Source organism: Coturnix japonica, chromosome Z, assembly GCF_001577835.2.
Source record: "Coturnix japonica isolate 7356 chromosome Z, Coturnix japonica 2.1, whole genome shotgun sequence".
Lineage (NCBI taxonomy): Eukaryota > Metazoa > Chordata > Aves > Galliformes > Phasianidae > Coturnix > Coturnix japonica.
The window spans coordinates 13,101,091-13,115,928 of NC_029547.1; the positions used below are offsets into that span (position 1 = coordinate 13,101,091).

Here is a 14,838-nt window from a genome sequence, read left to right on the forward strand (position 1 = left end):
TGCACACAGTCAGAGTCTGGAAATTACTGAAGTGCAAACAAGTGCTCATTTGATATTTTATTTTATTTTAACTTTTTTCCCCTCGCAGTGTCGTTACAGCCCCTGCTTCCCTGGAGTGCGTTGTGTGAATACTGCTCCAGGTTTCCGTTGTGAGACCTGTCCCCCGGGATACACAGGACAAACTTTGCAAGGAGTAGGACTCAGCTATGCCAAGAACAATAAGCAGGTGAATGACAGTGTCCTTGCAGTAACTTCCATTGCTTGGTGATAGTTTATATTAACTCTGTATTAGTATTGTATTTTATTTATGTTTCAGTCATTCTACAGTTACCTTAGAAGATTTTAAATTTTATTTTCCTGTCTCTGGTGTATTAAAAGTTTATTAATTGGGAATAGTGTGGAAATTCTCTGTATCTCACAAGTACCTTTTCTGATTTTATATGTGTTTGGAAACTTGTCTGCAAATTAAGTAAGTGGGGCATGTCTCTGCCATTCTAGGAGTGGTTTCAGGAAAGGCTGTGGCACTCCTCTAGACTTAAACTTTGGTGGCTTTTCTTCAGACTTAGATCTCAAGTTTTTTATTATGTTGCTTTGTTTTATTACTAGGTCTGCTTAGACATTGATGAATGTCAGAATGGCGGCCATGGGGTCTGTGTTCCAAATTCTCATTGTATAAACACTTTGGTAAGAAATTTTTCATTTCTGACTTTTTTTTTTAATGATTGTTTAAAATTTTCTTGGGTCTAGAATTGGATTTGCGTCTCCCACTGAAGAACTGAATAATATATTCTGTTTGTTGGCTACATCTAAACCAAAGAATCTATGTCTCTTTTTGTGAATAATAATGAAATAATCAATACTTGATTTGCATCCATGTGTCCACCTGAGCAGTATACGGATCTCTTTCCACGAGGACTGGTAATAATTCTTCTTTCCACATCCTCCCCTTACGTGTACTTGTGAGCGTGTTATGGTAAGGAACCTCCTTTCAAAGATTTGGCCTTTCCTTCCTCTTCTTTTCCCGTAAGGAATTGCTGCAAATAAGCTGTTCCTCAACAAGCTTTTGTGTAAGAAGTCTCCACTTCGTAAGGATATTTGTATACTAGATATTGCTCTATAAAATCATGGAGAAAAGGAGAGCTGCAATTGATAAAGCACATTTAATATGGGTGGATATTAAATCCAACAAGTATAGCACAAGTAGAAAGAGTTTGAAAGATGTTAGGATCAAATAGACTGTGTGTATAATTATTTTAGTGCTTTGAAGCAGTTTGGATCTTTCACTTAATGTATGCTGCTGTCAGTTGGCTTTTTTTCTGCTGCACCTGGCAGGAGAGGATTTTAACCTGAAGGTTAAATCGGGGTCCTGTTTTGCAACCAAATATTGTTGAGGCTGCCAGCAGTGTTCCATGTGGTGTGTTTTCCTTGCAAATAGTGTTTCTAGGACTGCACTCAATGCTTAGGAAGTTAGTCTCTATGCATAGGTGTTTTGGTGTCTGGATTGCAACCATTGCATGTTACAGCATGTACTGCATGACTGACGTTCTTCGAGATGCTGTCAGGTCTGGTTTGCACAGGTCAACGAGAAGCCCACCATCGGTACATGGTTTTTTGCTCCTGTGTACTTTTAGAAAGAATTAGGTCTGGAAAAGCTGCCTTAAAGGAAGGTTTAATGCAGGGGCCTCAGCCGCTCCTCATACATCTTCCTCTCTAGAACTTCTGCTGTCTTTCTGGCCCTTCTTTGAACAGTCTGTAATTGTTTCATGTCCTTATATTGTGTTGCCAAGTTCTCTCTAAGGAATATGTATCTATCTCAGTTACTTTTATGTGAGAGACAAAGCTGCATTAGATGGCTACCCAAAGTAAACCTCATCAGCTTTTGTCTGCTTTTATCTTTTACCGTTATTATCTGAGCACAGACTAAGATTCTTTGGCTCATCTTCTTTGTGGTGTTTTTTTTTTTCTATGAGAGCAGTACAAATGCAATTCACAGAAACATATTTATGCTTCTAGGTAAACCACTGAGAAAGGTTGTGTGGATGTTCTTACTGCAGTGTAAATGAGACTTTCAAATCCTGAATTCCTTTCTGAAGAACATGATTTATCTAATACAGGCTTAAAAGTGTCTACATTAAAAAATAATAGTGGAGTAAATACAAGAATGAACTTTCTTGACTTTCTGTGATTATTGTACCCAGTTCAGCTTAGATAAGCAGCTGAATCAGCCTTATACTGAAGTAAGAGCATCCAATCTGAATAAACAGAAGCTGCTTAGAATTTTACACAAACTTTTGACCACTTGGAATTAGTTTGTAGTGATACTGGCAAAAACAATGCGTCGTGTGGAACCTGCTGTTTCTGCAAGACTTTTCTTTGGCTAAACAAAAAAACTGGTCTTGACAGGTGTGATTGAGCTTGTTTTAGAGTTTGTACTGTGCGAGGAAAACCTGATTTCTGTATGAAAAGTCTGTTCACAGTGCAGGAAGCCTTAGTGGATGAATTTGCACAGCATAAGCAGTGTCACATGAGTCTTGCTCACACGCTTGCTTTAAAAAGTCTGTTAAAAGGGACTTGATAGTAACATTTTCTTCTTACAGGGCTCTTATCGCTGTGGCCAGTGCAAATCAGGATACACAGGTGACCAAATCAGGGGGTGCCAGGCTGAGAGAAGCTGCAGAAGTCGAGCCCTCAATCCATGCAGTGCTCATGCCCGGTGTATTGAGGAAAGGCGGGGAGAAGTAACGTGTATTGTGAGTTCATAAATTCTTTCTGTACAATGAATAACAGCTGAAAGAGAGCAAGTCGCTGTGGTCATTTTATCAGTACAGTTTCCCTCCTGCAGTACTTCTATAAGGCAGTCATATTCGTGTGCCGTATTTGCTGCATGAGCTGCATACGTTTGTGTTGATTACAGTTTTTTGGGAATGTTTTTTTATAGACCTTCTGTGTTCTCCTCAGAAAGGACTGTCTGCAAACTACTGCTGGGAGCCTGCTTTTGCAGAGGGATTGGACTCGGTGATCCCCAGAGATCCTTTCCAACAACTGCAATTCTGTGATTCTTTGTGACTCACGAGTGTTGTTGTACAAAGTATATCACAAGGACAGTTCCCTCTCCTGGTGCTCTGTGGAGTGGAGGAATTTTTGCCTGTGTAGCCAGAACTAGGGATTCTGTCAGCATACCCACAGTGTTTGTATTTGTCTGCTGATAGAGATGGTAGACTTCCAAAAGAGATCACAGATTTTATGTGCAGTGTATGCTGTATTGTGTTTTCCCTCCCTGGGAACAGCAGGGCTCTGAGTGGCATATAATAAATAGTCTAACTATATTTTGTAGCTTTTTTGAGGTTGCAAGCGGAGGGGAGAGTGTAATCCTGTGTCCTCCATTTGGATGCAGTACATGCTTTTGCTGGTGCTTGCTTTGGTCTCATTTTAAGGCCATCTATTCCAAAAAAGAAATGAGGCTATTTTAAGTCCACAAAGTAGTGGGAAGATACCTAGAAACTTGTGTCAGGCAAGTCCTTGTTTTCAGAGGAGGCCACGTGAATTTCTCTGCATGTATGTTCAGCTACAGATTACGGTTTGCTTTGAATAATACGTATGTCATTGGCTAGGAGAAACTTGTGTGCTGATGTACTTGTTATGCCAATGCAAACTCAGTAACTGTCAGAACAGTTTCCTATAAAAATATCCTCTGGTCATGGATATAGTCTGGAGATACTGAATAAAACATCCAGCTAATTCTTGGTCTCTTGCTGAGGTACTATGTGCGTGTTCTGTCTTGATGCAACATTTCTTTTTTCAAACTACAGTTGAAGAACCAAAACTTATTCTTGTTGATTACTGTAAGAAATGTATATCCACTGAAATCATTAGTTATTGCAGGCAGACAATCTACTTAAAACAAAGCATTAGCTTATTCTGGCTGTTCCTAGATACAGAGAGCTTGAATTACAGATTTTCTTTCCACGCTGGGAGACGCTGAGGTGCATTTCATTATACTACAATGCCTGTTTATGCATCCTGCATACTAGTGTTTTCAAAGTTGATATTACTTCATCGACTATTAATCTTTTGGTACCACTGCCTTGTTTTATTGATAGTGTGGCATTGGATGGGCTGGTGATGGTTATATTTGTGGAAAAGATGTTGACATTGATGGCTACCCTAATGAAGAGCTCTCCTGCCCTGCTGAAAGCTGCAGAAAGGTGAATTATTTCTTGCTCTACTAATTCTAAGATTTAGGAGATGAGGAGAAATGTAAGAAATGTAACAATATGTATTATATCTTTTTTCAAGTTATTGAATTCCTGTGAATAAATTCTATCTCATTTAATTAAAACAATAATTAAAAAATAAGATACTTTCGTAATTTTAATGACTTCATCTCACAGTACACCTAACATGTCTCACTTCTTATTTAGGACAATTGTAAGTTTGTCCCAAATTCCGGACAAGAAGATGCTGATGCTGATGGGATTGGAGATGCCTGTGATGAAGATGCAGACGGAGATGGCATTCCCAATGAGCAGGTGCTCTGTACAGATTGGGGTATACGAGTCTGTGCAGATAGAAGGATCTCAAATTAATGCAGTAGGCAGTGAATTTGAAATCTAATTCTCTTCTATTTGCTGAATATTCAGTGCAGTTCACTTTCTGCTGCTTTTTAAATCCTGCTTTCTTTTTTCTTTCTTTCTTTCTTTCTTTTTTTTTTTTTTTTTTGTATTTTTTTAAATGACACCCATTTATAAGACCTAAAAACAACAAACTAAAACAACAAAAGACACACAAAAAAAACTAAGGCCATCCTCCCAGCCTTAAGTCCCACCTGCATAAACTCCACTATCATGTGCTAGCATCAAATTCTACAGCTTTTTATTCTCAGAATTTAACATCCTTCTTTCACTGTCCCCTAACATGACCTTTAGGAGCATTGCTTATGTTACTGCCTTTCTTTTTTAAGAGCAGTTTGACAAGACACCACAATCAATGAGAGATACAAAACCTGCAGAAATCAATGGCTGTCTTGCCAGTAACTTGAAAAAAAAGCTTTGGATCTTGTTCTGAAGGAGATTTCCGTTTGGGGACACTACTGCAGAATATATCAGAACATAAGTTCAGTTTGTAATTTTCTGAGTGTTTTTGCTTTATAATTGAGTCTCTACTGGAACAGGGCCACCAGCTTTCATTAAGAGCATCTACAGACCTTGACAAATGCAGCTGAGGTGCAGGTTACTTATGTGGACCCATCCAAAATGAGAATCAGCTGTCAAAGTTATAAATAAATCTTTATGGTACTCAGTATTCATGTTTAGTGTTCCTGTGGTGTGTATTACAAAGAAAGCTCTGAGGGAGGTAGTGAAGTCTGGCCCAGAGCTAATATTCATGTAAAATATCAAATAGCTCACTGAGATGGAAATGCAAGACTCATGGCTCCATTCATATCTGATTTGGATCAATGCCTCTTGCAGGATAACTGTGTCTTGACTCCCAATGTTAACCAGAGAAATAGTGACGATGATATCTTTGGAGATGCCTGTGACAACTGCCGCAGTGTCCTGAATAATGACCAAAGGGACACAGATGGTGATGGGAAAGGAGATGCTTGTGATGACGACATGGATGGAGATGGTTGGTAACTCTTCACTTACAGCTTTTCTGACATTCTTAAAATTTACCGAGAGATTGCTGTGAATTACAACAACTTTCTGCCAACAGCTCCTGTCATGTAACACGTTGCCTTCATGAAATCTCTGCATTAAGTAATTTTCTTTTAGATCAATTTATGCCTTTTAGCCTCCATCTGAAGTGCCAAATACTTCATAACAGATAAACATGGAACTAAGCTTGGTTTAAGTTAAGGTCATTGGTCATTCAGTAACTCCTTAAAGGCACTAACATGCCCTAGAATATCCAGCTGCTGCCTTTGTCGAATGCTTATGGGCTACGTGATGTATTATGTCTATTGCTTTAGGAGTCTTGAAAGAAAAGACACTGTCTTTCAGGTCTAATATTGAAGATAAAATATTTGATCCTATATTGTGACTCAGAGAACAAGACAGGATGAAGTGTGTGTAACTAATGAGGGATGCGTGATTGCATTGAGAACTGTTCTTCAGCAAGATGTTTCTAAAAGTGGTTAAATAAATGGATACGTGTAAAAAGGATTTGCTGTGCAGATTTATGATGTCATTGAAAGATTAAGTAGTTACTGAAAAGGATCAGTGTCTTTTCTATTCTTGATACTGATCATTTTTTTAAAGCTAACATCCTGTCCACTTTTTGCTAGGTATTAAGAACCTTTTAGATAATTGTCAGAGGATCCCCAACCAAGACCAGGAAGACAAGGATAACGATGGTGTTGGTGATGCCTGTGACAGCTGTCCTACAGTCAGCAATCCAAATCAGGTTAGCAGGCAGAAGGAATAAACATTCACGTACAAGGAGGGGGACTGCTGAGATCCAGAAAGACCTAATAGAATGAGGCTGCCCATGCAGACAGTGTTTGTCTTTTAACAGAAGGAATTTGGGAAGCTTTTGCAGAGATTCACGTGCTCCATCAAAATGGGGAGACACCAGGTGTATTCTTATATCTTTAGATATTGTTAGCATCACTTCCCTGCGGCTGTCACCAGTGTTTTCCACAGTCTTTCTCCATGTGAGCCTGCTCCAGTATGACAAAGTCCACTGCCAGACTCCACACAGTGGGGTGGTTTAGTTACAGTCAGAATTTCTTTCATGAGGGCCTAATCATGATGTCCTTACTTAGCAAAATCTTCATTGCTTGTAGGTAAGAAGTCAGTGACAGTTTTGATTTAACTTCTGATTAGACTAACAAATGCTGGAAACTCTAGAGAAATTTGTTAGATTTCTGAAGTCACTTTAGAAATGAACCTAGGTTAAAAATGTGTGGTATGTATCTCTAGAAACTGAGGAATTTTACTTGTGTTTCACCTCTTAAACTACTCCAATCTAATTTAAACCTGCTTATTCATCATTCTGTTTTATTTTCTGTAATAAAGCGGCCGTTTTGGTTAGAAGTATGATGCAAAGAAGGAAATAGTTTTTAGAAAACACATGTTTTTCCATGGTTTCATTTTAATTGCAGTTGATTTACTTAATGTTTTATTTTAATGCTGCCATGTTAATAGATGCTCTCTGCAGCTGATTTGGGAACTACCTCTGTTTTCTTTTGCAGTCAGATGTCGACAATGACCTGGTTGGAGATTCTTGTGATACCAATCAGGACAGGTAAGCTGTATTATGGCTGATAGCAACAGAAGGGAATTGGAAGAGGCTAGTTTTGAGCTGAAGCGTGGTGGTTGCTGGAGAGCTTCTATCCTTCATATGAGGCTTGATTTAATTACTTCTCACAAGAACATAATTTCAAAAAACAAAAACAAACAAACAAAAAAAAAACCATGGGATTTTAAGCCTTGTTGGTTCAGTTGCCTGTAGCAGTACAGTAGAGGAGCCCTTTACCCCTAGCCCCATGTTCACACATAGTTCCTTTCAGTTCCTGAGGAAATGACATTCATAACAGTTTTCTGTCCGTAAAACCCAGAGCACTGCTCAGATCATCTTAGAGAGGGAGCGTGCTTTTTTCTGCTTTTCTTTATTTTCATCCTTTATTTTAAGGTTTAGGGTGCTGTGGTCTCAGATGGTGAGTGCAGGGGAGCCTACTTCACCACCTCTGCCAGGAGCATTCCCAGTCTTGGTGTAGTAGCTAAAGGGGGCCCCCATTTTTTTGGGAACTGTATTAATAGATAGGCCTTGTTTATTTCTTGTTTTCAAAGAAGGACATTTTGTTCTTTCCTGAAACCTAACTAGTGTATAGGAAGCGTCTTCTGCTAGACCACATAAACCTGAGGTTAACCTTGCAGTAATAGATAAATGTATACAGTCCTCACTGCATTTCACCCCGAGAACTTACCGAAAATGTAAGCCCCATTTTTATCAGAGAAGAACAGGAGGGGATATGGATACCTGTAATACCTGTATATATATATATACATTGAAAACAAGTAGTGAAAGCCTTTTTCTTTTTTTGCTTCCTCCTCCTCGGTTATTAAGCTGTACTTAACCATATAAATTGAGGAACAAGGCACTCGCTCCAAATCTTCCCGAACTTTTCAGTAGCCTGTGTCCCCACTACTGGCTGCACTTCATGTAACCAGCTGATAGCACAATGAATTGGTGTGGCATATGGGAGGTGCAGAACAATCCCCCTACTGTGTGGCCTCCTGGGGAAAAGTAACATAACCAAACTCAGCCTGCAGGAGGCTGAAACTGGTGCTTAGTTTTAAACAAGTCTGATTTCTGGGGCTCATGCAGATTCTCTCACACTCATGGATTCCTGAGCTCCAAAACACTTGTGGACAATGGAGATGGTTGCAGTTGACCCCTTGCTATGTCACCTTTGTGACTTTGAATTGGTGATACTGCAGTTACTGGAAGCACACTTGTTAGGTGTAAATGTCGTGTGGGATCCTGGGCTGTTGTACCTATCCCCACTCCTGGTCAGGCTTCCTTTTATTTCCTAATCTAGGTATTTTTTAGCTTCAGGCCTAGCTCTACATCTTCTGCCAGCTTATTTTACAGCCTTCTTGTCTCCTTCCTGCCCAACTGCCCCAGTGATACCAGGTTATGGTGGCCCCCCTTTTCAGTTTCCCAAGCTCCTCTCATGCATATCCTGTTCAGGTGCTGGTGCTCTGCCCATGCAGAGGTGGGAGCTGATGCCTCTTTTTCTTTTTGTCTTTGTGCTTGCAGTGATGGCGATGGACACCAGGATAGCACAGACAACTGCCCCACCATTATCAACAGCTCCCAGCTGGACACAGATAAGGACGGGCTGGGTGACGAGTGCGATGAGGATGATGATAATGATGGCATTCCTGATCTTTTGCCACCAGGCCCTGACAACTGTAGGCTAGTCCCTAACCCAGGGCAGGAAGATGAAAATGGTAAGTCAGGCCTTCAGGAGTGGTTTTGGTGCTTGCACATCACATCCTTCCTCAGCATATATGCTGGCTGAGACTCTGCTCAGTTGCTATGTGCATGCAGGGGCCCTTGGGTCAAGGCAGAGCTCCGTGTGTCCCATCTGCACACACTGTAGCTGTCAGGACAGAAACTCTGCCTGTTCCTTGGACGTCCAGGTTCAGCAGCTATGTCAGCGTGACTACTTGTTGCACCATAAGTTTATTCTCACTTCTCTGGTGTGTTCAGGTGATGGAGTTGGGGATGTCTGCGAGTCTGATTTTGACCAGGATACAGTAATTGATCGGATTGATGTCTGCCCCGAGAATGCAGAGATCACCCTGACGGACTTCAGGGCCTATCAGACTGTGGTGCTGGACCCAGAGGGAGATGCACAGATTGACCCCAACTGGGTGGTTCTAAACCAGGTAAAAATATACGTTTGTTTTTTTTTTTTCCTCACCTAAGAAAGAGCATTTGAAAAGCTCTGTACTTGTCAAACCTCTTGCAAATGAGTGAGAAGTGGAAGCTGCTGGTTTGTTGAGTCTTGTACAGGTATTAACAGTGGAATAGTTTTCCTTCAGTGAATGGTAACTTGAAGCTTGATGCTGCTTGCTTACTCCAGAGAACATTTAGTAGGGGGGTTGGACTAGGTAGCTTCCAGAGATCCCTTCAAACCCCTATAATTCTGTGACTCTGTAATGAACTAAAATAAACGCAGGCTGATCGAGTAGTTCTAGATGTGTTTCACTGCTGACAGAAGTCAAACACAGGACTTGTGTCACTCTATTGACAAAGTACAATTTCAAAAGTCCTTTCTAGAGTTCGAAAGTCTGACCGGCTGTGTAGCAGAGCAGCTGCTCCTAAGTGAAGTCCAGTAAATGTTGTTTATACTAACACATTTTAGTCCTCAGGAGGAAATCGTTTTCAGAGCCACAAGAAATGGACGTTTCACTCCCACTGTCAACATCTCTGCCAAATCTGCTGAAATGTATAAGAAACCTTCCTCTGCCTCGTCCTGGCAGCCAGTTCAATCCTCAACACTGTGATCAAATTCTGTGACCGAGGCCCTGCAAAAGCCCTCACCTCCCATTTGTTTTTTCCATCTCATCTCCAGTCCTGGCCAGATTCAGTGATTTCAGAAAAATTAGGACAGGGAAGGAAAGAACACGAATAAGTCCAGTTCTGCAGGAAGAGAAAAATCATTCCCAACTCTGTGCACGCAAGGAGATGGAACATGAGGATTTGATTATAGCTTTCTTTTTAATTCAGAGCTGCAAGTGTTATAGACATGTTATGAGCATGGGGAGGAAAGGCATGGAGGGGGTGCTAGCAGGAGGCCAGAAGAGGCTGCCAGGCTTACCCAGCCCAACTTGTCATGCACGCTAACCACCCCGAATTTAATCTTTACAGGGCATGGAAATCGTGCAGACTATGAACAGTGATCCTGGCCTTGCTGTTGGTATGTGCACTCTTTTGAGGTTCAAGTTTTACAGCAGAAAATCAAGTAGCATGCAAAGGCTTTTTCTGCAGACCTAGTTTTAACCTTGCATCTCCCTAGGTTACACTGCTTTTAATGGTGTTGACTTCGAGGGCACTTTCCATGTGAACACAGTGACAGATGACGACTACGCTGGTTTTATTTTTGGCTATCAAGACAGCTCCAGTTTTTATGTGGTAATGTGGAAACAGACTGAGCAGACATACTGGCAAGCAACTCCCTTCAGAGCTGTTGCAGAGCCTGGCATTCAGCTGAAGGTATGATAGTGCTTCCTTGCTGGGGGTGCAGTGGTCATTACAGCCTGGCTGTGGGCTATGCCTTCATGCCAGGCATTGGCCCTTCTGACTGTGGTGAAGTCGTCATGCTGTGTGTTGGCATTGCTGCCCGGCTGCTTTTCTCTTCCAGCACTGGGTACCAAAACTGTCTGTGTAAGCAGTGGCTGCAGTTACACGAGAAGTTACGGGCTTGTAAGTGGGAAGGAGGGTGCTTCTGCAACCTGCCCACTACAGTAGACTTAGTGCTGCTGGAAGTTACATTTCTCTGTTGTCAGTGCTTGAAACATGTATTCCTGCAGGCTGTCAAATCAAAGACAGGCCCTGGCGAGCACCTGCGCAACTCCCTCTGGCACACAGGGGACACCAGCGACCAGGTCAGGCTGCTGTGGAAGGACCCTCGAAACGTGGGGTGGAAAGACAAAGTCTCCTACCGCTGGTTCTTGCAGCACAGACCCCAGATTGGGTATATCAGGTGAGAATAAAGAAGAGATGAGGTGAGAACAGATACACGTCTGCCTAAACTGTTGTGTCTCAATGCTTTTTAAATAATCTGAATATCTATGGCATGTCTGTGCTTTGCAGTCAGGAAGCTGTATGAGCTACCAAACCACTTTATGGCTTTGATGCCTTGTTTCCTCAAAAGGCATCTAAAAATGTCGTAATTTTGATCTTTTAGTTGGAATTGTAATTTCAGTAGTTTGTTTAGTGCTGTTATCACGGAATATGTAACGTGTCTGGCTTTTAGCTGCAGTGGATTAAGAATGTTGGTATCGTCAATGACAATGTTCTAGCCACTGGGTGGCAGATTTCTGGGTTTCGTTTAGATCAAGCTGCTCATGAAGCTGCTTCCCAAGCTGTTGTCTGCCTGAGGTTGCGGTCTCTCTAGGCAGCATAATTGACTTGCAGCTGAAGAACGGGGCAGTGTTAGTGTCACGGAATCCTTCAAATCAAAGGCAGGCCGGCCTAAAGGAAGCCTCTGCCAGCACTGCCCACATCTTGCTGTGGTTCTTTTAGGCCTAATGCCACAGACCATAATGTGTCTCACTCACAGAGATTTTCCAAGGCTATGAGGACATCTAGGAAAAAAGCACTCAATTGAGCAACAAGCCGTATTCATTGTACAGATACTCCTGAACTGCCTCAGGAGATCAGCAAACAGGCACGATAATAATTGTTTGTTTTCTTATTTTACAAGAAGTTTCTCTCCCTTCACCATCCACTGTTTGACTGCATGTCACACTGGCTCCTAACACAGCAGTATCCTTGCCCAAAGCAGGATCCTCCAGGTTCATCATCCACTGAGCTGTTTGTTGGTACACGGAGGCTGTGGATGTGGTATAGGCAGTGCTGTGATGGCTCAGTGTGATCCTGCTCAGACCCCCAGGACACAGGGCATGTGCTTGGAAATTTGGCAGGGCACAGTTATTCCCAGAGTTATTTGGGAATTTGCTGACAGTTTTTGTAATAAGAAAGTGCCAGATCATCAAAACTGTTCCTGGAATGAATCATCCAAACATTTTAAAGAAATCCGACAGTCGGGGAAGCAGCTTTAAGATTCCACACAGCATGTTTGAAACTTTGCCTATTAAAAAATATATAGTTTCATACTGCACGAGACAAAATCCATCTGGCATTCAATTCTCCTTTTCTCCCATAGTTACCAGCTGTGGACTGAAAGAGGGCTGAGGGCAGGATCAAGCAGCAGATACCAAAACATGGAAGGTCTCCCTTTCTGCTGAGATCTTTCCTGAGTGCAGCATTGCTTTGTTTTCCCCCCTAGTCTGGCTGCAGGGGCAGAAGGCTGGAATCAACACAGATAAATGAAACTACTTCTATTAAAGCTGTGGGTTTAGAAAAGACCTAACACAGCTTCTGTTTGCTTTCATTAAGGGCAAGATTTTACGAAGGCTCTGACCTGGTGGCAGACTCTGGTGTAACTATAGACACCACAATGCGTGGAGGACGGCTTGGAGTTTTCTGCTTTTCTCAGGAAAACATTATCTGGTCCAACCTGAAATATCGCTGTAATGGTAATGTTTTTTTTCTTTTTTCCTTTTTCTTTTTTTCTTTTGCTAATATCTAACAAGTGACCAGAAAGAAAATGAATCCAGCTTTTGAATTAAGCCATCTTGCATCTTTTCCTTTGATTTTCATTTACAAGTTCTTTACGGCTGTGAAGTGCCTCCCCTGACACCAGTAAGGCACTGCAGCCCAGCCAGACGAGAACTAACACCCCATAACTGCTCCTCCCAGAGCAGTTGCTGTGCTGCAGAGATTGTGCTAACTAAGTAGTATAGCTGTCATCAGTGAATTAGAAATGTTATTTAAAGCCAGCCAACCGTGAGAGCTGTGTACACACAACATACTGAGGTCATCGTGTGTGCAGGGTGCCTCAAGCTTTGAAAACAAGGTGAAGCCAATCTGGAGATCTGCTGGGATGGTTTGTGTACTGCTGGTTGCTCTTGTGTTGCTGGTTGCTCCTGTCTGCGAGTGGACAAGATCATGAGATGCCTGTAGGGATGGAGTCCTCAGATTGTGGGAGTATGCTGGCTCTCCACATAGAGTAAAATCCTCAACTCTGACTTGATCTCCCAACATGTTGTGTAAATCCTGTCTTGTTTGCTCACACAGAGGCTGGTCACGTTGGGCTATTTCTGGCTGGTAACTCATTTTCCTACCGCTGCCTTTGTCAGGGAGGGGGTGATGCTGAGACAAGGGTCAGCCCTTGGTGCCTCCACTGTTAAGATCAATTGTTGTTCAATTGCTAATGGGGCAGAAATAGCTTGCACTGTCCTGTGAGCCCCTCTGCTTTTCAGTGGCATACACCAAAATTGAGGGCAGTCCCAGTTCATTCTCAACGTGTGAGCAAAAGACTGGATTCATTAGCTAAAAAGATGCAGCTGAGTGGCGTTAAGTCCTTTTTGTCATAAGGAGACTGACCTGTCCTGTGTTTTCCTGCTTTCAGACACCATCCCAGAGGACTTTCAAGAATTTCAAGCTCAGCAATTTGGAGTTGGGGATATTTAAGAAGTAAAAGCAAACTAGTATTGCTTTGTTGTTTGCAGTAACAGTGTATTTTAAATCCTTATATGATTGTTGTAAGAGTGCACACTTCAGCTTGTTCTTATTGATGTGATTATGTCAGACTTTTTTGTATAAAAGTGAAAATAAAAAGAAGACAAAAACATTCTGAGGCTTCTCTTGTTTTCAGATTTGCCCTAAGATGTAGTGGGGGGGTGGCACATAATGTAATGATTCTTAAGCCATTCTCAGGAACTGTTTGATTCTGTTGCCATTCTGGATTCAGTATTAAACAGCGTCAGGGAGAAAGGGCGAATTTGTCTTTCTAACTTCATCTCTGGTGTGCGTCAGAAATGAAAGTTTGAAATAGAAGAGATGGGTGCTGCCAAGATCAGATGCTTCCCAGTATCTTCTCCATCCCTGCTTGCGCACAGGTCAGAAGCTGTTCTATCACCTTTGGAGCAGATTAAATCTGCTGCAGCCCGTTACCTTTGGCAGAACTCATCCATGAACTCTGTCAGACTTTCCTGTGCTTCTGCTCATAGAAAATTATGAGTACATTTGCAGCCTGTAAAAACAAAAAAGCTGCCTGCAGGGAGCTGCTGTCAGATCTCATCACAGTGCATGACTTGCACGTGATTTAAAGATGGGAAGAAGCCATAGTAAGTAATCCTGCCTTGCAAACTAAAAGCCAGGTTTTGATTTGCTCACCCTGCTCGGAGCTGAGGTCTCAAGCAGTACTAAAGTGATAGTAATTATTTAAGGTAAAAAAAACACTTAACCATTGAATTAAGTGTTAACAACCATCAGGAAAGGGATGGGAAACAAAAGCCAAATAAGAAAGTGTCCCAATGCACTCTGTAACTTGGTTAGGTTGGATACTGTGTGTTTTTGCTGCATCCTTTTCCAATATGGAGGCAGTACCAGCTCCAAGGACAGCTGCACAGAAGGACATTGCAGGCTACAGAGCTGAGCTGACACCACGGAACCCATAAATTCAGGAACTGTGAAGTTGGCCTTTGTGGACAAAGATGTGGCTCAGGGTCATACCCAGGGCCTGGGAAACCC

General features: G+C 41.9%; 1 protein-coding gene across 2 annotated transcripts in view; it reads left to right on the forward strand.

Moving 5' to 3' along the window:
• Positions 1–13,936, forward strand: part of THBS4 (thrombospondin 4) — a 38,350-nt gene extending 24,414 nt beyond the window's left edge. For both annotated transcript variants that reach the window (XM_032441148.1, XM_015848619.2), the window contains exons 8-22: positions 89–226; positions 607–684; positions 2,598–2,750; positions 4,101–4,205; positions 4,422–4,529; positions 5,469–5,628; positions 6,287–6,405; positions 7,196–7,248; positions 8,767–8,960; positions 9,223–9,401; positions 10,387–10,435; positions 10,535–10,731; positions 11,049–11,221; positions 12,640–12,779; positions 13,715–13,936. In XM_032441148.1, coding sequence (XP_032297039.1) covers positions 89–226; positions 607–684; positions 2,598–2,750; positions 4,101–4,205; positions 4,422–4,529; positions 5,469–5,628; positions 6,287–6,405; positions 7,196–7,248; positions 8,767–8,960; positions 9,223–9,401; positions 10,387–10,435; positions 10,535–10,731; positions 11,049–11,221; positions 12,640–12,779; positions 13,715–13,776 — 1,908 coding nt within the window. In that variant the 3' untranslated portion in view covers positions 13,777–13,936. The remainder of the gene's footprint in view (positions 1–88; positions 227–606; positions 685–2,597; positions 2,751–4,100; positions 4,206–4,421; positions 4,530–5,468; positions 5,629–6,286; positions 6,406–7,195; positions 7,249–8,766; positions 8,961–9,222; positions 9,402–10,386; positions 10,436–10,534; positions 10,732–11,048; positions 11,222–12,639; positions 12,780–13,714) is intronic.
• The last annotated feature ends 902 nt before the right edge of the window (positions 13,937–14,838 follow it).